Below are 23,223 nucleotides of genomic sequence, written 5' to 3'. Positions count from 1 at the left end.
TTATCTAATTGCACACATTTGGGAACGTATTGGCTAAACTAGATACTTTCCCCTATTTCCTTTTGGTTTTTGATATAAGCAGGGAATGGAATGGAAGGGAAGTAGGGAATGGAAAGCATTATAACCTCTCCAGGTCTAAGCCTGGCTCTGGAAGGCAGCTCCAGCCTATTTCCATTCCTCCTGCCCTGTGGTTGCAATCCCACAGAGTTTTAGACTGGAGAGGTGAAACTGACATAGCCTTCAGGGAGGCAAAGATGAAATTAACAAACCCTCTGAGAAGCCACCTCCACAGGCTTTGTCTTTTTAAACTACACTTCCCGGCTAACATTGCATCTCTCTACACTTGAAGAACATACACTGAGGCATCTTGTGTAGAGACACTCAAGCCCCAAAACAAGCTCAGGTGGTTATCACTTTAGGTTAGTTAAGGTGGTCGGTTTCGTTTTCTCAGCCATGCCGGACGCTCCTCTCGGCTGGTCCGGGAGGAAACGACCGGGCACCCTGACCGGGCGGCTGATCCGCAAGGATTAGCCCCCAGGACTCCCAGGGAGGGAGCCAGGGTCCGGGACGCGGCGGGAAGAACTCCCCGAAATCAATGCGGGGGGGGGGAATTGCCCGTTTGTCCCTATGGAGGCCGGCAGACGTGCGCGGCGCCTCGAGTGCCGCCGGGCAACGAGAAACGGCAAATAAAAGAAACAGGCGGAAGCCCGTAAACAAGCGAATCCCTTCTGTTCTACAAGCGTTTGTGAAGGAGAGGTTGATCTGAAGAAGACTCGTTCTTCCCCTTCGCTGAGTTCCAGAATTTTGTTGGCGCCCCCCCCCAAAATGGCAGCAAAGAAGCAAAGTCCCGCTCTCGGTAAGTCAATCTCGGCTACCTTGAAGGGGGAGTCGCTCGAAGAGTTGGTGCGCAGGGCGGTGGTGGAAGCCATAAAACCCTTTGTTGACAAGCTGAACGAAACTGATCAAAGGGTGGGCTTAATTGAAAGCGAAGTGAAAACCATTAAGGCAGCAGCGGGGGGGGGCAGAGAAGTCTGCTCTGGAAAGTGCGTCACTTGTGAAGGCTACAAAAAAGGAGCTGAAGTTGGTTGAGAACCAGCTGATCGGGCTACAGATGGAACGAACGCAGACAATTTTGCGTCTCCAAAACGTGAAAGAGGAGGAAAAAGAGGATCTGTGGGAGGTGGTCTCGGAACTATTGGCGATACCCGCGAGGACGACTAAAGAAGAGGTTAAAAGCGCCATTTTGGAGGTCCGTCGGGCTTCTTCAAAATATGCAACAAAGCGACAGTTGCCTCGTGAGATCATTATTGACTTTTCATTTAAAAAGATTCGGGACACCATCCTATATAACTCATACAATGCGGATTTGGACTTTATGGGTTTGAAAGTCAAGATTTTGAAGGACGTTCCATTTCTAGTCCGGAAACGGCGTTTTAAATATAAAAAGTTTGCAGCTCTTCTGAGGGACCATGGAATAAAGTACAAATGGTTATTCCCGGAAGGAATATGGTTCAGATATAAAGATCAGGCCTATAAGATATTATCAGAAGATCAACTAAAGGATTTTGAGAATAAAAACCCAGAACTCTGCTGCACCGAGAACGAAGAAAAGGAGGAGCCGGAGGGGGGGGAGGAGGAGGAGAGCACCGCAACAGCGGTTCTACAGAGAGAACTGCGTCCGGGACCTAGAAGGGGGAGGAAAGTTTAATCAGAATTTGAAATGTTTATTCTCTGTATGATTAACCACTCCATCATTATCCTATGGAGCTATTTTTGTATTATGACAGTATGAAGGGAAACATTGAAGTGTAGTGTTTAGTGTTTGTAGTTTATTCCCCCCCCTTTTTCTTTTTTTCTTTTTCCACCCCCCTTTGTCCCTTCCTTCTCCCCTTTCCTTGTGATAGTCTTGTGTAGTGCTGTGTAGTGTTTTGTAGTTATGAAAAATAAAAAAATTTATTAAAAAAAAAAAAAAGGTTAGTTAAGGTGTCGGTTGATGTACGAAAATTCGTGCTTGACCCCTTCATGTTTACTATGGCCTCTTGTCAAATGTCCCCTCATTTTGTAAAGAAGATTTAACAGTGCAATTCTAAACAGAACAACACTCTTCTAAAATTATGGCACTGGTCAATGGGATTAGAAGGGTTCAACTCTGTTTAGGGTTGCATTGTGTTTTATGTCCCAACCACAGAATGCCTTCGAAGAATCCAAAGTTCTGCCAATCAGCACTATGTTCTGGACAAAGCAGCTCTCAAATGCACTTTGGATAACAGTTGATTGCCTGTTTTCACATGAAGAGCTATCATTCATACAGGAGAAATGAGTCTGAGGTGCCAATGCCTCTGATTGTTGAAAACCCTTAAAAGAATGCTTTATGTTTTTTTAAAAAACATAGATATACATTCTGCTGACTTCCATTCATTTATTAATCTGCCCTCTAGTGTTTTCAGCTCAGTAATGGAGTGAAATGACCATAAATATTTCAATAACTGTGTTTTGGAATGAAAGCAATTCCCAAGAATAGTTTAAAAAGACAAATGACCAGCTACTGAGGGAAAGATTATTGGCTGAAGTAGAAGTCAAATTCCAAACAAAATTGTGCTATTATTCTGCATGTACAGAACAGGTTAGCAACCTACTTCATCAAGTTTCTCTCAGCAGCATGAGGCAAAGAATCTCATTTTTTATTGGCACTGATATATATCTTTAATATTTGTGAGGAAACTGCAAGGCTAGTGCCAGGATTAGATAGGCCTTTGGGCAACAGAACTACCTATCATCATCACCCTTAGCACCATGAGGAAAAGGGGAGTAGGACATATTATATTTGTTTGTTTGATTGATTTACTTTATTTATACTCTGCCTTTCTCCCCAATGGGGACCTAAAGTGGTTAACATTATTCTCTTCTCCTCCATTTTATCCTTACAACAATCTTGTATGGTTGGTTAAGAGCATGTCACTGGCCCAAGGTCACCAAGTGAATTTCTATCACAGAGTGGGGATTTGAAACTAGGTCCCTCAGATCCTAGTCCAAAACTCTAACCACTATACCACATCAGCTCATATGGATTGATGGATTACTAGTCAACCTCAAAATCCATCTGGCTGTCCCTCCTTATGTTCCCACAAGGGAGCACTTTGGAGGAACGCAGATGCTCAATTCAAGCACCTGGATAGATTGAGACCAAAAGTCTTTCTCACATTGTTCAAACCACCTCAGGTACCATGTTCAAAGAAAGAGCAGCAGCATGCTTGACTTGGTGGGCCCCTTCTGGACCTCAGCTTTGCCCAAACTGTTCACTCCAGGTGCCAACCATGGGAAATTGCACATGCAGACAGGGCAGTTGCCCTTGGCCAATCTAGATTTATTATTGGTTTAACTAGAAACATTTATAACCTGCCTTTCCATTTGAGAATAGATCCTCAAGTGAGTTATATTAATTAAAAACTATTTTTAAAGTATAAAACCACAATAAAGTTATACAGCTTAGCAATAAAACTTCCCATTCCAAAAATAATCAGTGAAGTGCTATCACCTTCCCCAAAGAGGTAATGCCATAATTGCAATACTGATGCTAAGAAGTTCCTAGTTTTCATGGCCACTGATTACTTTAGGTGGTGCAGGCATATGAGAAAAATGTTCAACTATTACTCAGTACCTACCCAAGTCCATATGAGAGAAAGTAAGATACTGTGACACATACTATTTCAGACTTTTCAATTTAACAGGAAGCACTCTGACCTGGGCCTGGAAGCTATTATGTAACCCAAGCAGATCTAAACAAAATGGGAATGTTTCTCTCATGTGTCAATTTCTGTTATCCTGAAGATGTCATGGGTTTTTGATTAAAATGTTGACAAGCATGCTAACAGATATAGCTAGGATAATAATAGTCTTTAAAAACTTGCTGGTGATGATATCTAATGAGACATTCTCCAATATTGTGTTGAAATAATTGCATAGAAAACCTCTCCATTTCCTGTTTTGCAACTGCAATTCAGGACTTCCCTTCTGCATTTCTCTCCTATTTCCCAAGTTGAATCTGAAAACGGTCCTTTACCCACAAGAAAGTCAAGGGAAACCACTGCCCACTTTCTCTTCTTTGTAAAAAAAAAGGCCCATTAATTATATCATCACTGTCACTGCACTTTTCCCAAAGGCTGCCATATCAAGCAGATCTGATGAGGCAGCAAAGATATTTCCTAAGTAAAATTAATAAACAGGTATCTTTTTGTCTATTCTGTAACACAAGACAAATGAGAACTTTCAAAAGGTGGAATGAAAAAATCTGCAAATTGGCTGCTGCTGGCAGGAAAGAGACAAGGGGAAAGAATGCAGGGGTTATTCTCTCTCAGAAATTATCCTTCCAGTACTAAATTCCTTCCTGGGCACGGACCACAGCTGCATCTCCCTCCTGAGGGTTGAGGCAAGACCTCTTCCCTTGTGGGGTGTGGGGGAGAGGATGCGCAATTTCCTTGAAATTTTTGAGCTTTGGGTAGAGACCCTCTCTCTTTCCTTCTTACATTTCAGTTTTTATGGGGGGGCTCCCTAAAACTTTGTATTAATGGTCCCTTAGTATACCCAGCTAACTTTTCTCTGCAAAAAAAATTAATTTCATATATGCAAAATGCTGGAGTTACCATCCATTTTAATATCTAAATGGAAACTCTGTTCCAGTTCTAAATCCTAACATTATGAAGGATTGCCTTAGGGTGCCAACTCCAGGCTCAGAAATTCCTGCAGATTTGGGAGTGGTGCCTGAGAAGAGGGGAGATTGGGAAGGGAATTTAGTGAGCATGTGATGCCACTTAGTCCACCCTCCAAAGCTACTATTTCTCCTAAGGGAATTGATCTCTGGAAATCAGCTGTAATTCTAGAAGAACTCTAGGCTCAACCTTGAAGTTGGTAACCGCAGCATTTCCTTTTGTTGTTCTTCGCTCAGTTTTCTTACCTTCTCTGTCTCTTTCTCCTTCAGATTCACTCAGGGTGTTTACTGTTCTTTTGAGCCTCTGTATCTCTTGCAGGTTCAAACAGCTTTCTTGGATCTCTCTCCAGTCAGCTCTCCATCTTGCTTCAAATCTCAGTTGAAAGTTTCTAATTTCTTTTCCATCTTATAACCCCCTTTCCCTCCCCCATACTATTGATCTGCAGTCACCCAGAACTGTTTGATATCATATGAAAGATGAAGTGCAAAACTGCACTGTATTATTATTTTCTGGTCAGGCTTTTCTGTAGTATTGGCATACTTAAAAAGAGTTGTGGCAGACATCAGGAAGCATGTTCAGAATACAAAAGACTATATAAAACAACAAATGGTCTAGCAGAAACTTGAAGACTAACAGATTTATTGTGACATACATTTTTATATACAATCCACTTCATCAGATACATAAAAGTATTAATCATAGATGGAAGATATAAATAGATGGCTGACAAAAGAAGAAAAGGGGGCTGTAGGTATGTTTCTATTGCATACATTCACACCTTTATTAGCACCTGTATCAGCAGCTGTGAATTATTATAATTTAATTATTTAATTACCTGTATCCCGCTTTTCTCCCCAAGGGGATCTAAAGTACCTCACAATACCAAACACACGCACAATAGAAATAAATAAGAGAAGGGGGAAGGGAGGTTTCTGAGTACAGATCAGATCTTTCTCTCTCCTGACTGATCTTCCTGCCAGCTTGAGGCTATGATAATCAGACTAAAACCAGGGGACAGAAGCCCCTTGGCTTTTGCCTCTTGGCATGCACACCTAGGCTTAAATACCACTAGAACAGGAGGAGAACAAAGTAAGCTGGATGTTATTCAGCTGCCACTGCTAGCTAGCTGGCTTTTCCCCATTTCTTTCCATTCCCCTTATCTTGTACTCATTTGTACTCTGAATAGCAATAGCACAAATCTACATTCCACAGCCTTTTGGCCGCTTTGTATACAAAATATTTTTGCTCTCTACCTTATATATTCTTTTGTATTCTGAGGATAATATAAAGTATCTGAGTAAGGGGGATCTATATATGCAAAATAAGTGTGTGTTATGTGCCGTCAAGTTGCCTCTGACTTATGGCGACCCTATGAATGAAAGACCTCCAAAATGTCCTATAATTAACAGGCATGCTCAGATCTTGCAAACTGGAGGACATCACTTCTTTTATTGAGTCAAGCCATCTCACTTTAGGTCTTCTGCCTTCTACTTTTCCTAGCATTATTGACTTTTCCAGATAATTTTGACTTTGCATAATGTGACCAAAGTATGATAGCCTCAGTTTTGTCATTTTTGCTTCTAGGGAGAATTCAGGCTTCGTTTGATCTATTACCCACTATGCTAAAATAAATCTGTCTGTTTTCAAGGTACCATTAGACTCTATTGTCTTACTATCACTTAGGGCTGCCAATCCCCCACCCGGGGCAGGTGATCCCGTTCCCACATCCTCCCCCAACCCCTTACCTGGCCAGCAGGGAGTGTGCCCCTGGGGTGCCCCCTGGCTGCACGGGGTGCCCCCATGCCCTGCAACGGGCCCGTTTTGGGCAGAATTGGGCCCTCGGGAGGCAATTCAGTCCTTCGGTGAGCACAGGAGCGCACACCGGGCCACCCTTTGACCCACATGATGTCACTTCCCAGAAGTGATGTCATCACGCACACAAAGAGCATGCACGCACTATGTGCATGCGCAAGAAGGGATGCTGACACCCGCTGGGGGCAATTCAGCCCTTCGGTGAGCGTGGGAGCGCATGCTGGGCCGCCCTTTGACTCGAGTGATGATGTCACTTCCTGGAAGTGATGTCATCACACACTCTGGGAATGTGCACATACTATGCACGTGCGTGAGAAGAGACGCCAACACCGCAGAGGGTGAGTGCCAGGTTCCCAGTCCCCCACTGGGGGACTAAAGGGATCTGACAACCCTACTATCACTAAGCCTCCATGGAGGAAAAAACCCCTAGCTGGCATTTTCCCATATGATTTCCTGCCTTGAGTATTAAGAAGTTTTGAGCTAATTAAAATCTTAAGAGTTTTATTTTAATAATGATACCAAGAACCTTTAGATAATTGTTCTCCAAAGCTTTACTTCAAAGATAGTTTAATGAAAACTGAAACAGATCCCAGAGGCTGATCACTACAAGAATAACCAAACCAAAGAATTAAGAAGTGCGTAAATAGCAATTATGAATTATTTTTGCCATTTATTTCCCAAGAACAAGGTGGTAACCACCTCAGACTAACAATACTACTAGGGACAATATTTAAAGGTAAGTTATTTTATGGCCCAGTTATTTCGATCAGACAGTTATGCAAGTGTTTAAATTATTCTCCTGGAAAGTCAGTGATATTGTGCTGGAAAATGCACAGTGGTATTGGATTATGATACTGCTTGAAGAAAGAAACACTCTCCTAAGGGTCTTATAGTCATTTCACAGTTATCTACATTTATGTGAGTTTGTACAACTAATATCTTTTATAGGATTACAATGGCAAGGAGCCTAGCAGCAATTCACAGTTGCTTCTCAAAAAAGGAAAAGAAAAAGCACAATGCCATCTTGTCTTTCTTTGGTGCCTACAATCTTTGTTTCCAGTGCGATTGATCTGGGGGATATAAGAAGACACCAGAGGAAACCCTTCCTCCATCAGAAGATGTCAGTATGTCTTTCCATCTTTTCTTTTCTCTCTAGTTTTGTACTATTTCTTCTCTAGTTTTATACTGTTTGTACTATTTTGTATTCAAATAGTACTGATCTACTATTTTTTACTTTCTTTTGCTGCTCCTTCTTACAGCTATGTACTCATTGTGCCATTTCATCTGATCACTTAGTATGCTGAACATGCTTAGTTATCTGATGGTGGTAGAGAGTGCCCTCAAGTCGTAGCTGACTTATGGCGACACATGACAGGGTTTTCATGGCAAGAGACTATCAAAGGTGGTTTGCCATTGCTTGCCTCTGCAACCCTGGTCTTCACTGGAGGTCTCCCATCCAATTACTAACAAGGCCAACCCTGCTTAGTGTCTGAGATCTGATGTGATCAAGGTTCAGGTCAGGGCTAGTTATCTGGTACTATATACAAAACTATCCCATAATGCTGTTGATGCTTCCTTGCTAGGTATAGTCAAACCCTGTCTTTCATCCTAGGCCTCAGGATTCTCTGTAGCTCTGTATTTGGACACACAGTGACAAAAGAATTTTAGAGCTGTCTTGTACTGTTCCAAATTCCTTCCCAGATTGTGGGAAGGGCCTCAGGGCCTCCTAGGATGAAATGATATAATGGGGGTTGCTATGGCAGTTAGTATCAGCCCTTGGCAGATAGAATCCCCAAGTTCTCCACAGCAAACACGCAGGTGTATTGGTTGAAGTAACTTTATTAGAGATCCATCAGTTCAAGGTGCTCAGACAAGTGAAACTGGCAGAAGTGATGTAACTGGGGTTGGTGATGTTAGTTATAGGGAACGTTCCCGCCATCAGGATAAGGGTCGTTAAAGTTTTGGGCGTGAAAGAGCCAGGGGGGTGTCAGGGAGAAGCTAGGTTTAGGCTAGACAGAACAAAGAATGAATCATCTCAGTTCCCAAGAAAGATACATTTCAAGCTGGCCGCAGCTAGCCTTCAAGGACACTTCTGGAGGCAGCGGGGAAAGCGAAAGTAAATACTTGCGAGATAACCTACTGTCTTAACATCAATAAGAAACTTCTCATGCCCTCAGAAGACCAGCACATAACACAGAACACATTCATAGCAGATATGCAGACAGGCATATATGACAGTTAGTATTTGTAGAACATTGCAGAACAAACTAATCTAGTTATTTGAGCAGCTGTTGGGCATGAGAATATCCATATATTATCTTATCGCTGAATATACATATAACTAATTATTTATTCACACAGATGTTTGGAGATAAGCTGTTGATACGAATATTTAAAGTAACAAAATGAGGTAATCAAACTTATTCATGAACAGATGAATATTTATTATAATTACGTGCTATTTCGTTTCTTACTTTTTCTATAAAGGTGTGATCTAGCCATCACTAGAGAGAACAAGTAATGTAGATAACCAAAATAAAGTGGACCTGATCAATTGCCAGAGATGGCAAGATGTAACCGAGCGGTGCTCCCAGCCTGCCCCTGCCCCTTTGAAGGAGAGAGAGAATAGGTGGCCACCAGTTCTGCCACCACCAGGCTTCCTACTGGCCTGACTTCCAGGGCTACTGGCAGCTCCTTCTTTTCCACTCTTCTCTGGTGCAGCAGCTCAGAATCTGTGGGTGCTCTGCCATGGGAGCTTGGGGCACACCCAAGTCCAAGAGCACCCACCTGGCTGGAGCTGCAGCAGTGGCAGTTTTGGCATGATGGCTTCGTGCACACTCAAATCAGTGTGCACTGGCCCAGTGTGACCCATGGTTGCTTCAGCACTGCATCTAGGGGAGCACCTAAGTTCATGTGTGCCTGGGCGGACTGGGGCTGTGTTAGCTTCAGTACTATGGCTGAGGGTGCACCAAATCCAAAGACAGCTCAGGCTATGGCAGGTTCAGCAGGCACTCATGCTGCAGAAGGAGCGGCAGGTCGCAGAACCACTAGCTGTCCTAAGGTGCTGAAACCCACTGAGCAGCCCCGTTTAGAGTATGATGGAGATAGAAAAAGAAAAAGATTAGTTAAAAGAGTGCACAGTTCAGTCAAAGTTAAAGATTTCTAACCACTACTGTTGTCAGTGGAAGGCATAAACACATGCTTAACTTTTTATTGAAATCAATAGAACTCAAAAGGCTTAACTATTGCTGCATTGTCCCTCTAGTTAGCTTGCAAATAGTTAATTATCAAATCTATATTGGGTCCTTGCTTCAAAGTGCTAAGGGGGTCCGGTCCGCTCTGGGTTCCTCACCCTCCCTCCCTCCCTCCCTTTCTTTATTGGAGCATATGGCATAGGGCACTTGTGCTTGGTTCCTGGTTATTGCTTTGGCACAACTTTCTGGTGCTGGTTTGGGGCACTGGGTCACATCCATTGGGGGAACACAGCCAGGGCCGGTGTGCCCATTGAGGCCAGGTAGGCGGTGGCCTCAGGTTACGGGGTGCTGGAGGAGGCGCAGGGAGCAGGAGCGTGCGCCATGGACCTGCAGCCTCCTAGCCCTCCCGCCCCGAGCCGCCACCCCCCCCCCCACCAGAACACTCCCCCAGCCGGGCTCAGCAACAGCGGGCAGGTGTCTGCGGCGGCGCAGGGAAACCGAGTGGGAGAGCTCGGAGGCCACCTGCGCGCCATCCCAGCCACCCACCACAGCAATCGGGCTGATGGCGCGCACGCACCCATGATGACATCACATGTGATGTTATCACGCAGGCCGGTGTGTGTGTGCATGCACGCATGTGTGGGCGCTTGGCCGGACGCAGGCGCCGAAAACCCTGGCGCCACTGCTGAACACAGCACCGGTGTGCCATCTCACCCCATTTTGTGGTCCCTTTAAGGGATCTTGGGGGAAAGCCACTAGGGGACATGCCCAGCTTGGGTGCCAGTATCCAGTTTCACTCCCAGGTGGCAGGGGAACCAGAGTGGCTGGTGCCCAGTTGGAATTACATCACTAGCCATCCTGTGGTTGGCTCCCAGAGGGCCGGTTGGGAAGGGGTGCCATTGGATAGCAGATGGATCATCTAATTCTTGGACATGTGCCCTATGCTGCATCAATGCTCCAGTGGCTGTAGTCAATGAAGTTGTGGTCATGTTTTCTCCAGCACTGTGTGGCAGTCATTTTATTTTTGTTTGCCTTCCACCTCCCCATTTGCCTTGGGACTGCAATGACATGCCCTAGGCCATCCAATGAACTTCATAACGAGCAAGGATTTGAACACTTATTCTGGAAGCAGCTGGGAAAGATGCTGGCTTCCAGGTAGCTCTAACGCGCCGCCTCTTTCAACCCAGATTTTAAAGGAATCCTTACTTACAGTTAGAGCCAGTGAACGACACATGGTTCAATCAGAAGCAAGATACATCTTTATTGGTCCAGATTTATTCGTAGACTAGCGGTAAATTCATGATAGCTGTTGCATCCTTGCTTGAGGGGGTAAGATCCAAACCAAGGGAGGAAGAGGACCATCAACTTTTAACACCTTCACAGGAAGCCTACAATAAACTTCTATATTGGAGGGGGGGACTACAATTCCCATGAGTACCAATTGTTAAAGGGACAGCACATAGTTCTGACTACACAGATACTGAGGCTTTCTAAGATGTGGTTACAGTACAACACTGATTCAACTGTCTTAACATCATTCCATCATATCCCACCCATTCTGTAAATTACCTTTGGAAAATACTGATTTATTTAAAATGTTTATATATTACTTTTCTGACAATACTGTTCATTTGTTAATCTATATATTCCTACTCTGCCTTTCTCCAAACACTCAAGGTATCTTGTAGTTCAATCCTAATCCTGAATTACACCCTTTAAGTCCTTTTTCAATAGATTTATGCCCTTAGCCTTTCTAGGATTCCAGGGTTAAATAACAACACCAGATTGCAAAAGCAGTTTAAAATAATGTCTTATTCCACAATTACCAAGCAGCCATTATTATTTACAAAGTTCTACACCCTCTGCCAACAAAACCAACCTTTTATTAGCCTTCCAACAATGCTCTCTGAAATAAAAGTTTTGTGTCCCCTATGAAAAATAGCCAATGATGATGCCCTCCACACTTCTACAGGTAAGACTTACCACTGAGAATGCTTTTGCCTGATAAAGGATATAGTAAGGAGGCAATCATCCACAGAATGGAGCTGGAGCATGGAAATTCATCACATATGAAATTCCTAGGCTGCAAAAGGCTTTAAAGACAATCAGAACTCAGAACTGAATAGGTAACCAGTGCCAAACTGCCAATACAGAAGCAGAGGTATTATATAGTCCCAGCAGCTAACATCAGACACTAACTTGCTTGCCGCATTTTGTACTTATTGAAGCTTCTGAGTCATCTTCAAAGGCAGCCCTACGTTGAGCACATTACAGGAATCCAAACATAGAGGTTCAAAGTCAATTTATTAGAAGGAAAAATTTCAGTCCCAAATAATGCATAGGAAAGGTTTAGAGCTGAAAGAAGCATATTGTTATATTTAAAGCACATATACAATATGAAAAAACTATTTATTATTATCTTTGAAATTATCAGTCTTGACTATATTTTGTTATCAGTTTGAGTGAGAGACAGAGGGATTGTGGTCTCAAATATCATTAAGGCTGCATGATGCTCAGTATAGCACAGACAAATATGCAAACCTTAGCGACATACTAAAATATCCCTTCTGATCTTCCATGTTCTAATGAATGGTTCCACATTCTAATGAATGGTTGAACAATTACTTCAAGTCATAAAGCTGCTATTATTATTATTATTATTATTATTATTATTATTATTATTTATTTATTTATTTATTTATTTATTTATTTATTTATTTGCCCACTTTCCCCGAACAGGCTCAGAGCAGGTTACAATATGAAGTAAAAATAGAGAAATACAGTAAAATATAGTAAAATCATAGGTTCCAAACGCAAACATATCAAGAAGTCCACCTGCTCACCATATATAAAAAGCGTGGAGGACTGGATTGATATCTTATGGCTGCTCATGCATGGTGGTGGGGGGGGGCGGATGGTCATAGCTCCCCCCCCCCCCCAGGTAGGAGACCGGCAGGGAGGTTCATTGATGGATTTAATGTTGGCCTCAACCATATGCCTGGCGGAACATCCCTATTTTGCATGCCAGCCAAAAAGATGAAAGATCTTGGCGAGCTTGGGTGTCTTCCAACAGAGAGTTTCACCAGGTCGAAGCCAGGAAAGAAAATGCCCTGGCCCTGGTCGAGGCCAGTCAAGCCTCCCTGGGGCCAGGGACCACCAGCATGTGTTTACCTGCTGATATCAGCACCCTCCAGGGCATATACAGGGAGAGGCGGTCCCTCAGGTATGCTGGTCCCAGTCTGTTTAGGGCTTTATAGGTTAAAACCAACACCTTGAACCTGATCAGGAACTCCACAGGGAGCCAGTGCAGCTGCTGAAAGGCTGGAGTTATGTGTGCCCTGTATGGTGTACCAACCAGGACACAGGCAGCAGCATTTCTGACTCGCTGCAATTTCTGGGTCAGACTCACAGGAAGCTCTGCGTAGAGTGAGTTACAGTAGTCCAATCTGGAGATGACCGTTGCACGGATCACTGTCGTTAGGTCATGAGTTGAAAGATAGGGGGCAAGCTGCCTGGCATCATGCCAAGACTCCTGACTGATGGAACGGGCACAAGTGGTGCCTCATCAAAGGCCGGGACCTGGATCCTTCCCTCCGACATCGCATGGCCCAAGTACAGGACCTCCTATACACGTCATCTCAGTGAAGCAAAAGTAACTTACAGTCCAAACTTAAACAGAGTTATATTCTTCTAAATCAATTGAAGTCAATGGGTTTAAAAGGGTATAATTGAGCTTAGAACTGCACTGTTATTTTTATTAACCTTCCTGATTCAAATCTACTTTGAGATGCTACATGTTTTGTCCCAAAGTTGATGGGGGGCCGGATTCTATGAACCGGAAAACATAACCTTTTTAAATGGAAGTTGGTGACCTATGGGATGGGAGACAGAATATGGTAAGAACTGCACATCTAACCAAACTGAAAGAATAAATTAACACAAATAAAAGCAAAGGATAATCTATCACTAGAATTGCCAGATCCAGTACAAAACAAGACTCTTACAGTTTTACTATTTGCACTGGGAAGGATAAATTCAGCAGATTATCAAGCCTCAGAACACACCTGCCAACACTGTGCAAATACACAAAGAAACAAAATAGGCAAGTTGATCTGACACACAGGTAAATTTCTCAAATTTTCTGCTTCATTTTCAAACTTTGATCTTAGCAATTACGTCTTGATGCTAAAACCAATACCATTATAAGGCCATTATTATGCACTCAAAGTTCAAATTGGATTTATTGGTTCTCGTCCATTATAAGAATTGCTAGTATATGTAACATAAGTCTAATGGTCCAGACTTGGAGACCAATCCAGCCAATGATCAATTTGAACCACTGATTTAAAATAAGAGTTGGTCACATGCTGATCTCATGAGTTGAGCTTCTCAAATGAAGTAAACAGCATGTACACACCCAAACTACTATACTGGAATGGGGGGGAGCATTTTATAAAGGGAACAGTACTGTATTCTATTCTATTATTTATTGTATTGATTATCTTGCTCCTGCTGCATTGTTTTGTAATTCCATTTTTGCACTGGTTTTTTTAATGATATATTATGTTTATGACACGGCTTGTCTGATACTTTGGGGGAGCATTGCTTCTAATTTTTGTGATTCTAGTCCTATTGCACTGCTTGTTGGCTGTCTCATGCTATTTGACTTCATTGTCTTATACTGTGTGATTTGTCTCAAGTCTCAGTAAGAAAGATGGTCTATAAATAAAGTCAATAGATAAATAAAATTTATTGAGAAATAGTTCCTACTGACTTCAGTGGGGCTTACTATCAGATAAATGTGCATAACAGTGCAGTCAAAGGCGCTAAGATTTTGGTCCTATTGTACTCCTTAACTTTGGAGAAGTTTGTATTTTGCTGTGTGATTCTTTTATTTGATAGAAATAAATATAACATTTTTCTAACTCTTTGGTTTATGCTGAAGGTAAACAGCTTAATGTTTACAGCTTATCTTTGTTTTGTCAGGAGAGCTTGTAGAAAAACAAAATTAAAATACTGTTATTCATTGTAAAAAAACTCCATGTAAAATGCAGTTTGGGATCATTAATCCAGCAATAGTAAACATTTTAAAGCTGCATTAATTTCAATGGGAGAATAAAGTACATATGATTTGAATATCCTTAACTCTGCTCCTGTATCATTCTTACCAAATGCTGCAGCTAAGGCACTGGGAGGGGGGTGTTGGTAACACAAAGCCTTTGTCTCATAGCTTGGCTACCTTCTGCAGCTGTTCCTGTCCCTTCTTTTGCCTCCTTCCAGCCATAATTGTTAAGGGCAGGTGTGATGGAAGTGCTGTACAAACAGTTGCAGGACTATTATGGGTTAAAAATGCCTCTGGTGCCATTTCTGTGGTGTAAAGACAAGGGACCATCATAGCAGGGAAGCACTTTCTGAAGATAGGCGAGTTTCTCTCCCATTATGGCTAGAGGGAGGAAGGACAGTCACGGACAGTCAAGAAGACAGACCACAAAAGAGGAAGTACAACACATGCTTGTGCCATGTGGGCCATAACAAATCTGGAAGATTTGTAGAAAAGCAACTAACAGCTTAGTCCCAGTGGTGTTTACTCAGAAATAAGTCCTACTGTACATGTCTATTCTCTATAATGGCCCCTCTCTTATGGAATGACCTGCCTGAAGAGGTCAGGAAAGATCTCTCTCTCCTGGCTTTCTGCAAATTGCAAAACCAAATTATTCAGGAGGGTTTTCTTACATAGGTAACAGGGCTGTGCTGTAAGAAAATGGTTCAAAGAGATTCTTCAATAAGGGGATAGGGACTGTGGATTATATTACTGTGCACTGGCTGTTATTGTTGTTTATTATGTCATGTCAAATTGCTTTTTCCCCCCAATTGTGTTTCAGTTTTGTATGAGATTTCTGCTTGTTTTCAAATTTCTGCTATCTATATCCTACTGTATTGTTTACTGAAAGTCCCAGTTGTTGCTTGTATTAAATTACACTGTGTAATTCACCTTGAGCCTCAATGAAAAAGGCAGACTATAAATAGATAAATAAATAAATAGTAGGTTTATTCCAGGGAAAGCACTAGCTTCCATGCATCATTTTGTTCTCCCTGACTCCTTGAATAGTCCACACCTTTTATGTATGGATATCATAAAAGTTGTTTAGCCTACAATTATCTTAGAGACAGAGACAGAACAAAAGATACATTTCTTGCATTATCTTAGAGGATGTTTTCAGCTCAATCTTGTATAGGTTTTCTCAGAAGTAACTGCTACTAACGGCTGTGCCTTTTTTATGGTGATGTGTTTTGGGCTATCCACGAGTGTTATCTGTGTGCTTATTAAACATTTAGGTGCTTGACTTTTTTATGATCTTTCACTTCACTAAAAGCCACCCAATAATATTTAGGAAACAAGGTACAAGGTACATAAATAAATAACAGGATTTTCTTCCTCCATACAAGATTGTTGGCTGAGATGGACAGAAGGCAATACCTGTGGCAGATGTGGGCATGTTTCCTTTGAGAGCTGGAAATAAATGCTAGGTAATCTCTTTCAATTTGCTGAATTCTCAAAATTGGAAACGTGTACATATGGGATACTCATCTCCGGTATAAACTCCACATAAATGAATAGAATTTATGCAAGAGCGTGCATAATCCTTACATAAACATTCTCAGTAGATTGTGCCCTAGAAATCATTTAAAGAACAGAAAATGGAATAAAGTACAAGTGTAAAAGAAAAAACGAGTTGTGGTCTTGTTTTTCTGAGATGTTTACAACAGGCTATAAAATGTCTATAGATAAAAAAAACTTCAAAGGACAGAACATTGTGTATTATAGCTCCACGCAAATAGAACAAGAGTCTTCAAAAGAGAAGGGAGTGCCAGCACAAAATGGCTGTCATAGGTGGGAAAGGGCTATCACAAAACGTTGGGAAATTCCAAGCAAAGCATCCTCCTATGATGGAAACAGCTGTTTCTGATGGATGCCCCCAACAGCCCCCTATGTGTTCTCCTGGAATCTTCAGTGAGGTGGTGAAAAGCTAGGATTGGCTCTTTGCTCGGGGGAAGAAATGGTCACCAAGGTGGGCACCATACTAGGAATCACCGATACAGATCAAGGACAAATACAGTAAATAGTGATCACTATGTTTTCATATCTGTATGAATGTCAGACTAAAGAAAGGCTGATAGGATGCACATTCTGAAGTACAGCCTTTTTTAGCTGGTTGACTCATGCCACAGTTAGGGGAGGAGAATCATTATTATGTATCTTTAATTAGGTCTATAGGGATTGGCTGCTTCCATCAAAGCCAAACACATCACTTCATTATTTAGTCTGGTATCACTTTCCTCATAGTAACTAAGTGCATTAATACAGACTTAGTGGATCAGATTAAAGCATTAGACAAAGGATTCTTTTTCTTATTAGGAAGCCTTCAGATGGCTAAGTTCTTTTCCTTGAATTCCCCTAGGTTCTCATGGCACACATTTCCTGATACATCAGTTTAAAATCTTTCTCTATAGAATGCATGCATTTCTGGATGTCTCTTTCTCTAATGTCATTGCAAAGGATCCAGTAGAAATCAAGAGAGAGCCCTTCCATGCTTGAGCTACAGTAATCACCATTCAAGGACTCCCATCCTCCCCCAAACTGAGAAAATTGCCGCAATTTTTTTAGTTTACTAAGGAGCCATTTGCTTCCAAAAAGTTTGTGACAAATAAACTCAACACTTAATAATGGCCAGGGCTCACACTTGGACTACTAGGACATGTACCAAAATACGTATACAACAAATAGGGGCCAGGTCTCTATGGTGCCTAGAAATTTCATTGTGGTACCTAGTATTTTCAGCAATAATTTTATTATAGTGTCTTTCAGCAATTCTCAGGTGAAGTATGAAGGGTTAGATCCAATCAGTTTTTCCATTGGTGAAAAAGGGAGGAAACATTCCCCCTTTGACCTCCCCAAGTGCTATGTTTGGGATCACGGGACTTGCTGGAATAAACGCCATGTGGAATGGAAGCTGGAATGATAGAAATTGGCCAGAATTGAGTAGAAAAACAGGCTGGATCCAATCCATAGTTTATTTATCTTTTTGCATCAGAATGTTTTGTATGACATAAAAATAAATGTGCATGAAGTTCTTGTCAATGCTTGCTGTATGTAAATGTAAATTTACACCATTCTGTGGTGGTATATTAATTCATTTCTTAACCAGCTGCCTTCTGTACTGGCTCCAATATTAAATTATACGGAGCTTTTGAAAGAATAATGGAATTATTTTTAAAAACAGGGAAGAAGTTAGGCTAGGGTTAGAGGTTAATTTTTTGTTTTGATTATAATGACCAGGGTTACCACTCTATTTATTTTTATACTACAATACTACTGTCATAGATTTAATGAAGTTATGCGAAACTGTGAAGACTTAGGTTAAGATTTTTGAGTACCAATCATCAGGAAATATGGTCATTAATACGAAACCCTGAAGAATGAAAAACGCATCCAGCTCCTGTTGGTGCTGTCTCTTGCAGCCAAACAAAATTTTGCCAAGACCCAGGAACTAATGGTATGAAATATTGCTACACCCCCGGCAAGCACATTTTAGCATTAGAAAACTCTCTAGGGCAGAAGCAAAAACTGAAAAATAGAAACTGCTTTGAAGAGAAGATAATGAAATATGACAATCTTTTCTAGTCTTCCTATTTGGTATAATCTGAAGTAAATTTTGAGTCCCAGTCTCTTCCATTTGATACACATCACATTAAAAGGTGTTTTATTTTTGGGCAACAAGCAACTCTGGAAAGAGTACTATCTTGATATTTTTGAGGTTTTAATGAAAGAAGAACACATGTCACATGAAGAAGCTTCTCAGAACATGGAATGGAAAAAGCGATTATAGTAAGTTTTGTCAAAGGTGATCAAAGGTGAAACTGCAAGATATTGGATGGGACACATCCTTAACCAATTTTAAACTTGTTCACTTTTAAAACTGAAAATTAAAAGAAATGTTACATTTCAGTACAGAAGCAGAATACTTCAAAAGTACATAGACCTCGGAATTAATACTAATTTCAGACTGGAATACCAAGGAGAACATTTTAAAGTTCTATCAGAGGCATATTGATACTCATGATTCAGCCGACAGTCTTCTTTAAAACAACGTTGCTTGTAGGAATGTCATCTGATTAAAGATTTCTTAGCTGGTTGTCTTTTAACTAACGACTTGATATTTATAAAGTTATAGATTGCAGCACCTCATGAAAGTATCATTTTGGGAATTTTGAGAAAAGGAGATAGCTGGTCAATTTAATTTTTAAAAAGCTAAAAAGAAAATTGTCTTGTAACATTTTCTTCTCAATGCCCTTTGAAAATATAGAATATTTCCTATAGTAAAGAATACATGAAAATTACTTTAAAAAACAAACAAGTGGGCAGCCAGCAGCTTGAACATTGTGAAAGATCTAGATTTACAAAAATTTACTGATAAAGATTTCAACAAAACACATAGTACTTCAGTAAGGTTGCCAGGCTATGTCTGGCAAATGGCAGGAGTGGGGAGCAGGGTATGAAAAGGGCTATATCACTTCCAGGGAACACCTGGAAGTGATGTAAGGTAGCTCCTGCTCTATAACAGCAGGATTTAAGACCAGTGACAACACAAAGACCAACAAGAATTTTAGGGCATACACTTTGAAGGGTCAACAACACTCACTTTGTCAGATATGAAAGCTTAGACCTCTACTGTCTTACAACGGACCAACACTGCTACCCACCTGAAACTACAGAGTTCCTGGAAATTCCTAGAGCTATCCTATGTCACTTCCAGGTAGTAGATTTTATTTAGTGTTATTCTGGATGTGGCATGTGCTAAGAGGGTAGAGTGGCTGGCTGAGACTGAGGGTGCATAAATTATCCTCTTCTTGTCTCGTTTGTCTTCTCTGGTATTTACTCTCTTTTCATAGTGATGGTCACCTCCCTCTTCTTCTGGTGGTTGCGCTGTTGTTGTGGCAAAGTTGTTTCAAGTACGCACATGACACTAATGAAGGGAATCTGAGCCAAACTCTGAGCCCAGGCACCCATTTCCCTTTAAACTGCAGCTACTCCCAATTCCATCACCATCTCTGTAAGAAGTGAGCTGTGACTCTCGAAAGCTCATACCCTACAACAAATTTTGTTAGTCTTATAGATACTACTGGACTCTTGCTCTTTTCCACCTCTGTAACTTCTCATTCTCTCACTGCCTTTAGTGTATCTTGGCTGGAGTACTAGCATGAGGTAAGAGCAAAGAATAAGGAGACTCAAGACAGAAAGAAAACAGAGGAAGGGAAGGAAGGAACATAAAAGTTGACAAAGGAAAGACTGGAAAAGAGGAAAGGTGAAGGGGTAGAAGAAAGAGAAGGAAACTTGAAAAGGGTTGGTAAGAAGGTTATCAAGTTGGTATCATGAAATACATTGGTGAGCACAACATTAGGGATCACTGGATTAGAACAATACTAGTAGGCCTGGTTAAGCTAGCTCTAGTATAGGGTGGGCTAATGGGGAGACAATGAATTCCATTTCTTATAATTTACTCTTTTTTCCAATCATAAACTGCTTGACTAAAAAAAAGTGGGTTATTTTATTTATTGATTTACATTATTTATAGTCTACCTTTCTGACTGAGACTCAAGGTGGATTCACAGTCACCCAATGTGATTAATGGCTGGGACATTCAATAACAATGCAATAGGGATAGGATATGGATTTCAGAAATTTGAAAACATGCAGAAATCTGATACAGGGCTGGAACAATGCTGAAACAAAGCATAAGCAAGTTAACACAACACAGTAAATGATGCAGAAGCCACCTGGTAGGAGCATACTTACAGCAACATACAGAACACAACAGTGCCATCCACTGTCCTCGTCCCTTGACCAAAGCATCTGTCTTAAGTATTTCCTTATAGTACTATAATTAGTTTGCATAGTTTGTGGAAATCCAGGAGAGTGGGAGCCCTCCTAACATCATCAAGCAGGCCATTCCACACGGTGGGAGCCACAACAGAGAACGCACATGTACAGGTTGTTGTTGATTTTGTCCGTTTGCAGGGTGATGCCTGCAGAAGGCCCTGTTCTGATGAACAAAGCTGTTGTGGTGGGGCACAGGGAGAGAGGCAGTCTTGTAGCTATGAGGGACCAAGGCCAGGAAAGGCTTTGCCTGTGATAGTCAAAACCTTGAACTGAGCCTGGTAACTTATGGAAGCAAATGAAGCGATTAGACAAAGTTCAAGACAACTGACTATCTAACCATGCTTCTAGCATTACTACTATGGCTTTGACATTTACTTGGCACTAAAGACAAGCTAGACAATGTGCTTGCTTTGCCTTACATTCAAGACGTAGATAGGTTTTGACAGCATAAATTACAGAAATGCTTAAGTAATCGTTCAAAGTTTCCACAGGGATGAACTCCAGTGTGCTACACAAAATAAACAACTCAGGCTTTAGAGTAACATACTGTTATAAAAACAACACCATAATTGTAGGCCTTGCCCCTTAGATTTTTCTTACAAGCATCTTCTGCAAGGGATGTCAAAAATGTACTTGAGTGGTAGGTGGCTTGGCCATCTTTACTGCACATAAGGGAAATACTACTTCTTGGATGTAATCTCTGTGTAACTCATAAAACTGCCTAACATTTCTCTCATACAAATAAGAATACCATGGAAATTACAGGTAGAAAAGTCTCTCCAACAAAGGTTTCTCCAATAAGATTCCCTCACTCCCTAAGACCCTGATCACATAGTTTCACCTATTCCCCTCCCACTATCAAACACTGCCAAAATATCATGCATATTTTAGCTGATATGCAGCATTTCCCCTTCCTCTCTGTAGTTTTGTGACCCAGGCCTGATTTACACATGAAGGAGACTGAAGTGGAAATGAGGTAGTGGACTGCTGAGATGATAGAATGGACTGTACACAATGAAGGTCTGCAGGATCACTGGAACATTTCACAAATATAAAATGAGCACTCCAAACAAAGAGAAGGTATAGAAATTTTCCCCTTGCTGTGCTAGTTTTCTATTTGCAGGGATTTTTGTGGGAAGGAAAATTCACAGCTAGCATCCATCCCCCAAGTTTAAGCGGCACACTCCATTCTGCCAGTTCAATATTCTACCATCTGATGTATAAATCCCTAGTATAAATAACTGAAACAGTGAAAACAACCAAGCGCGTACTTTTTTAAATGAATGAATGCATGCCTATATATGAATGAAGTAACCTGTGCCAGCTGTAGTGTGTATCTTTGCATCAGTTCTAGGCACTTCAGTCCTCCTCAATACAGATATATTTTAAAGTAATCCCAGAATTACAAGCCTTTATAGAGAGAGCTTAGCTCCTTGAGGGTTCCCAAGACCCTTCTATCCCTGTCAGGTTTTGCAGCATTCATCTTGATAAAACGCCTGACTCTCCAGTAACGCCAGTGTTTCCACGAGGCCCCACTGATTTCTGAAGTCTTGTCATACGACAAGCTTTTGCCAGCACCCATGGTCACGCACTGGCAGCTAATGGCAATGTCAGCAGAGGCTGGGAGGGGAAGGGGGGGCCACGTCCTCCTCCCACTGTCCATCTTTCCCCTCCTCTCCACTCTCATTTGTACCTTGTGTGCCACCCATCCTCCTGCCCCTCTCCTCTCTGATCGGTACCTTCGGTGTGGCAGCTGGAAGAGAGGATGGTGTTCGGAGGTCTGAAGAGGTACGGCAGGTAGCGAGAAAAGCATTTCATCTTCCAACCCCAAATTAAAAAATAAGGGACGAGCAGTCTCGCCTCTCCATGAGGAATCCTCGGGCTTGCAAAGCAGGCTACATGACGGATGCATTCCAGAATCCCTCCAGGAGCTGCAGCGCGGGGAGCACCAAGTCACCTCTGGAGCCGGACCTCATTTTGCCACCAGCACCAGCCAGAACCGCCTCGCATTTCTGCATGCATCCAGTTCCCAACTCCGAAGCCCCCAAGGCAGCAGGGCCAGGCTCCTCATTGGCTGAAGCTCGCCAGAACAGGATTTGCTGACTAAGTCCCTCCCGCCTGTAAACACACACAGAGGGAGCGGCGGAGACTGCGGGCGTGGAATTGCGCGCCGTGCCTCTTTGGCAAGCCCGACGGAACTGCGCGGGGCGCGGAGGTGCGCCCCGGGCTCGGCAAAGACCCTGGGGAAAGAAAAGGGCGTTTTCCCGAAGCGTCAATGGGCCAGAAATGGAAAAACTCTGCAAACGTCTTACCTCTGAGAGGTGGCGAATGGGCTCTGACCGTCTTATGGTCCTGTTTTCTATTACTTTCACCTAGTGGAGTATTTTTTGCTCTGTATAGACATAGCCACTGATTTGCTGAAATTTATAAAGGGGAGTACCCTAACATTAATTTTGACTGCCTGTAAATGGAACGTCCTGCTCTTTCAATATGCTAGGGTTGCCAACATCAGAAGGGGGAGCGATCCTGGAGATTTGGGTTCAGGGCCTGGGGAGACAAGAGTTTGGATAGA

At 42.0% G+C, this 23,223-nt stretch overlaps 1 protein-coding gene across 1 annotated transcript in view; it reads right to left on the bottom strand.

The window, feature by feature from the left end:
• Positions 1-22,469, bottom strand: part of PPP2R2B (protein phosphatase 2 regulatory subunit Bbeta) — a 315,483-nt gene extending 293,014 nt beyond the window's left edge. Inside the window, exon 1 of the mRNA XM_054977071.1 lies at positions 22,391-22,469. Within this exon, the coding sequence (XP_054833046.1) occupies positions 22,391-22,469 (79 nt within the window). The remainder of the gene's footprint in view (positions 1-22,390) is intronic.
• Between the last annotated feature and the right edge of the window lie 754 nt (positions 22,470-23,223).

This window comes from Eublepharis macularius, chromosome 4 (genome assembly GCF_028583425.1).
Source record: "Eublepharis macularius isolate TG4126 chromosome 4, MPM_Emac_v1.0, whole genome shotgun sequence".
NCBI lineage: Eukaryota > Metazoa > Chordata > Lepidosauria > Squamata > Eublepharidae > Eublepharis > Eublepharis macularius.
The sequence above is the reverse complement of the archived record's forward strand: the minus strand, read 5'-3'. Positions and strand labels throughout refer to the sequence as shown.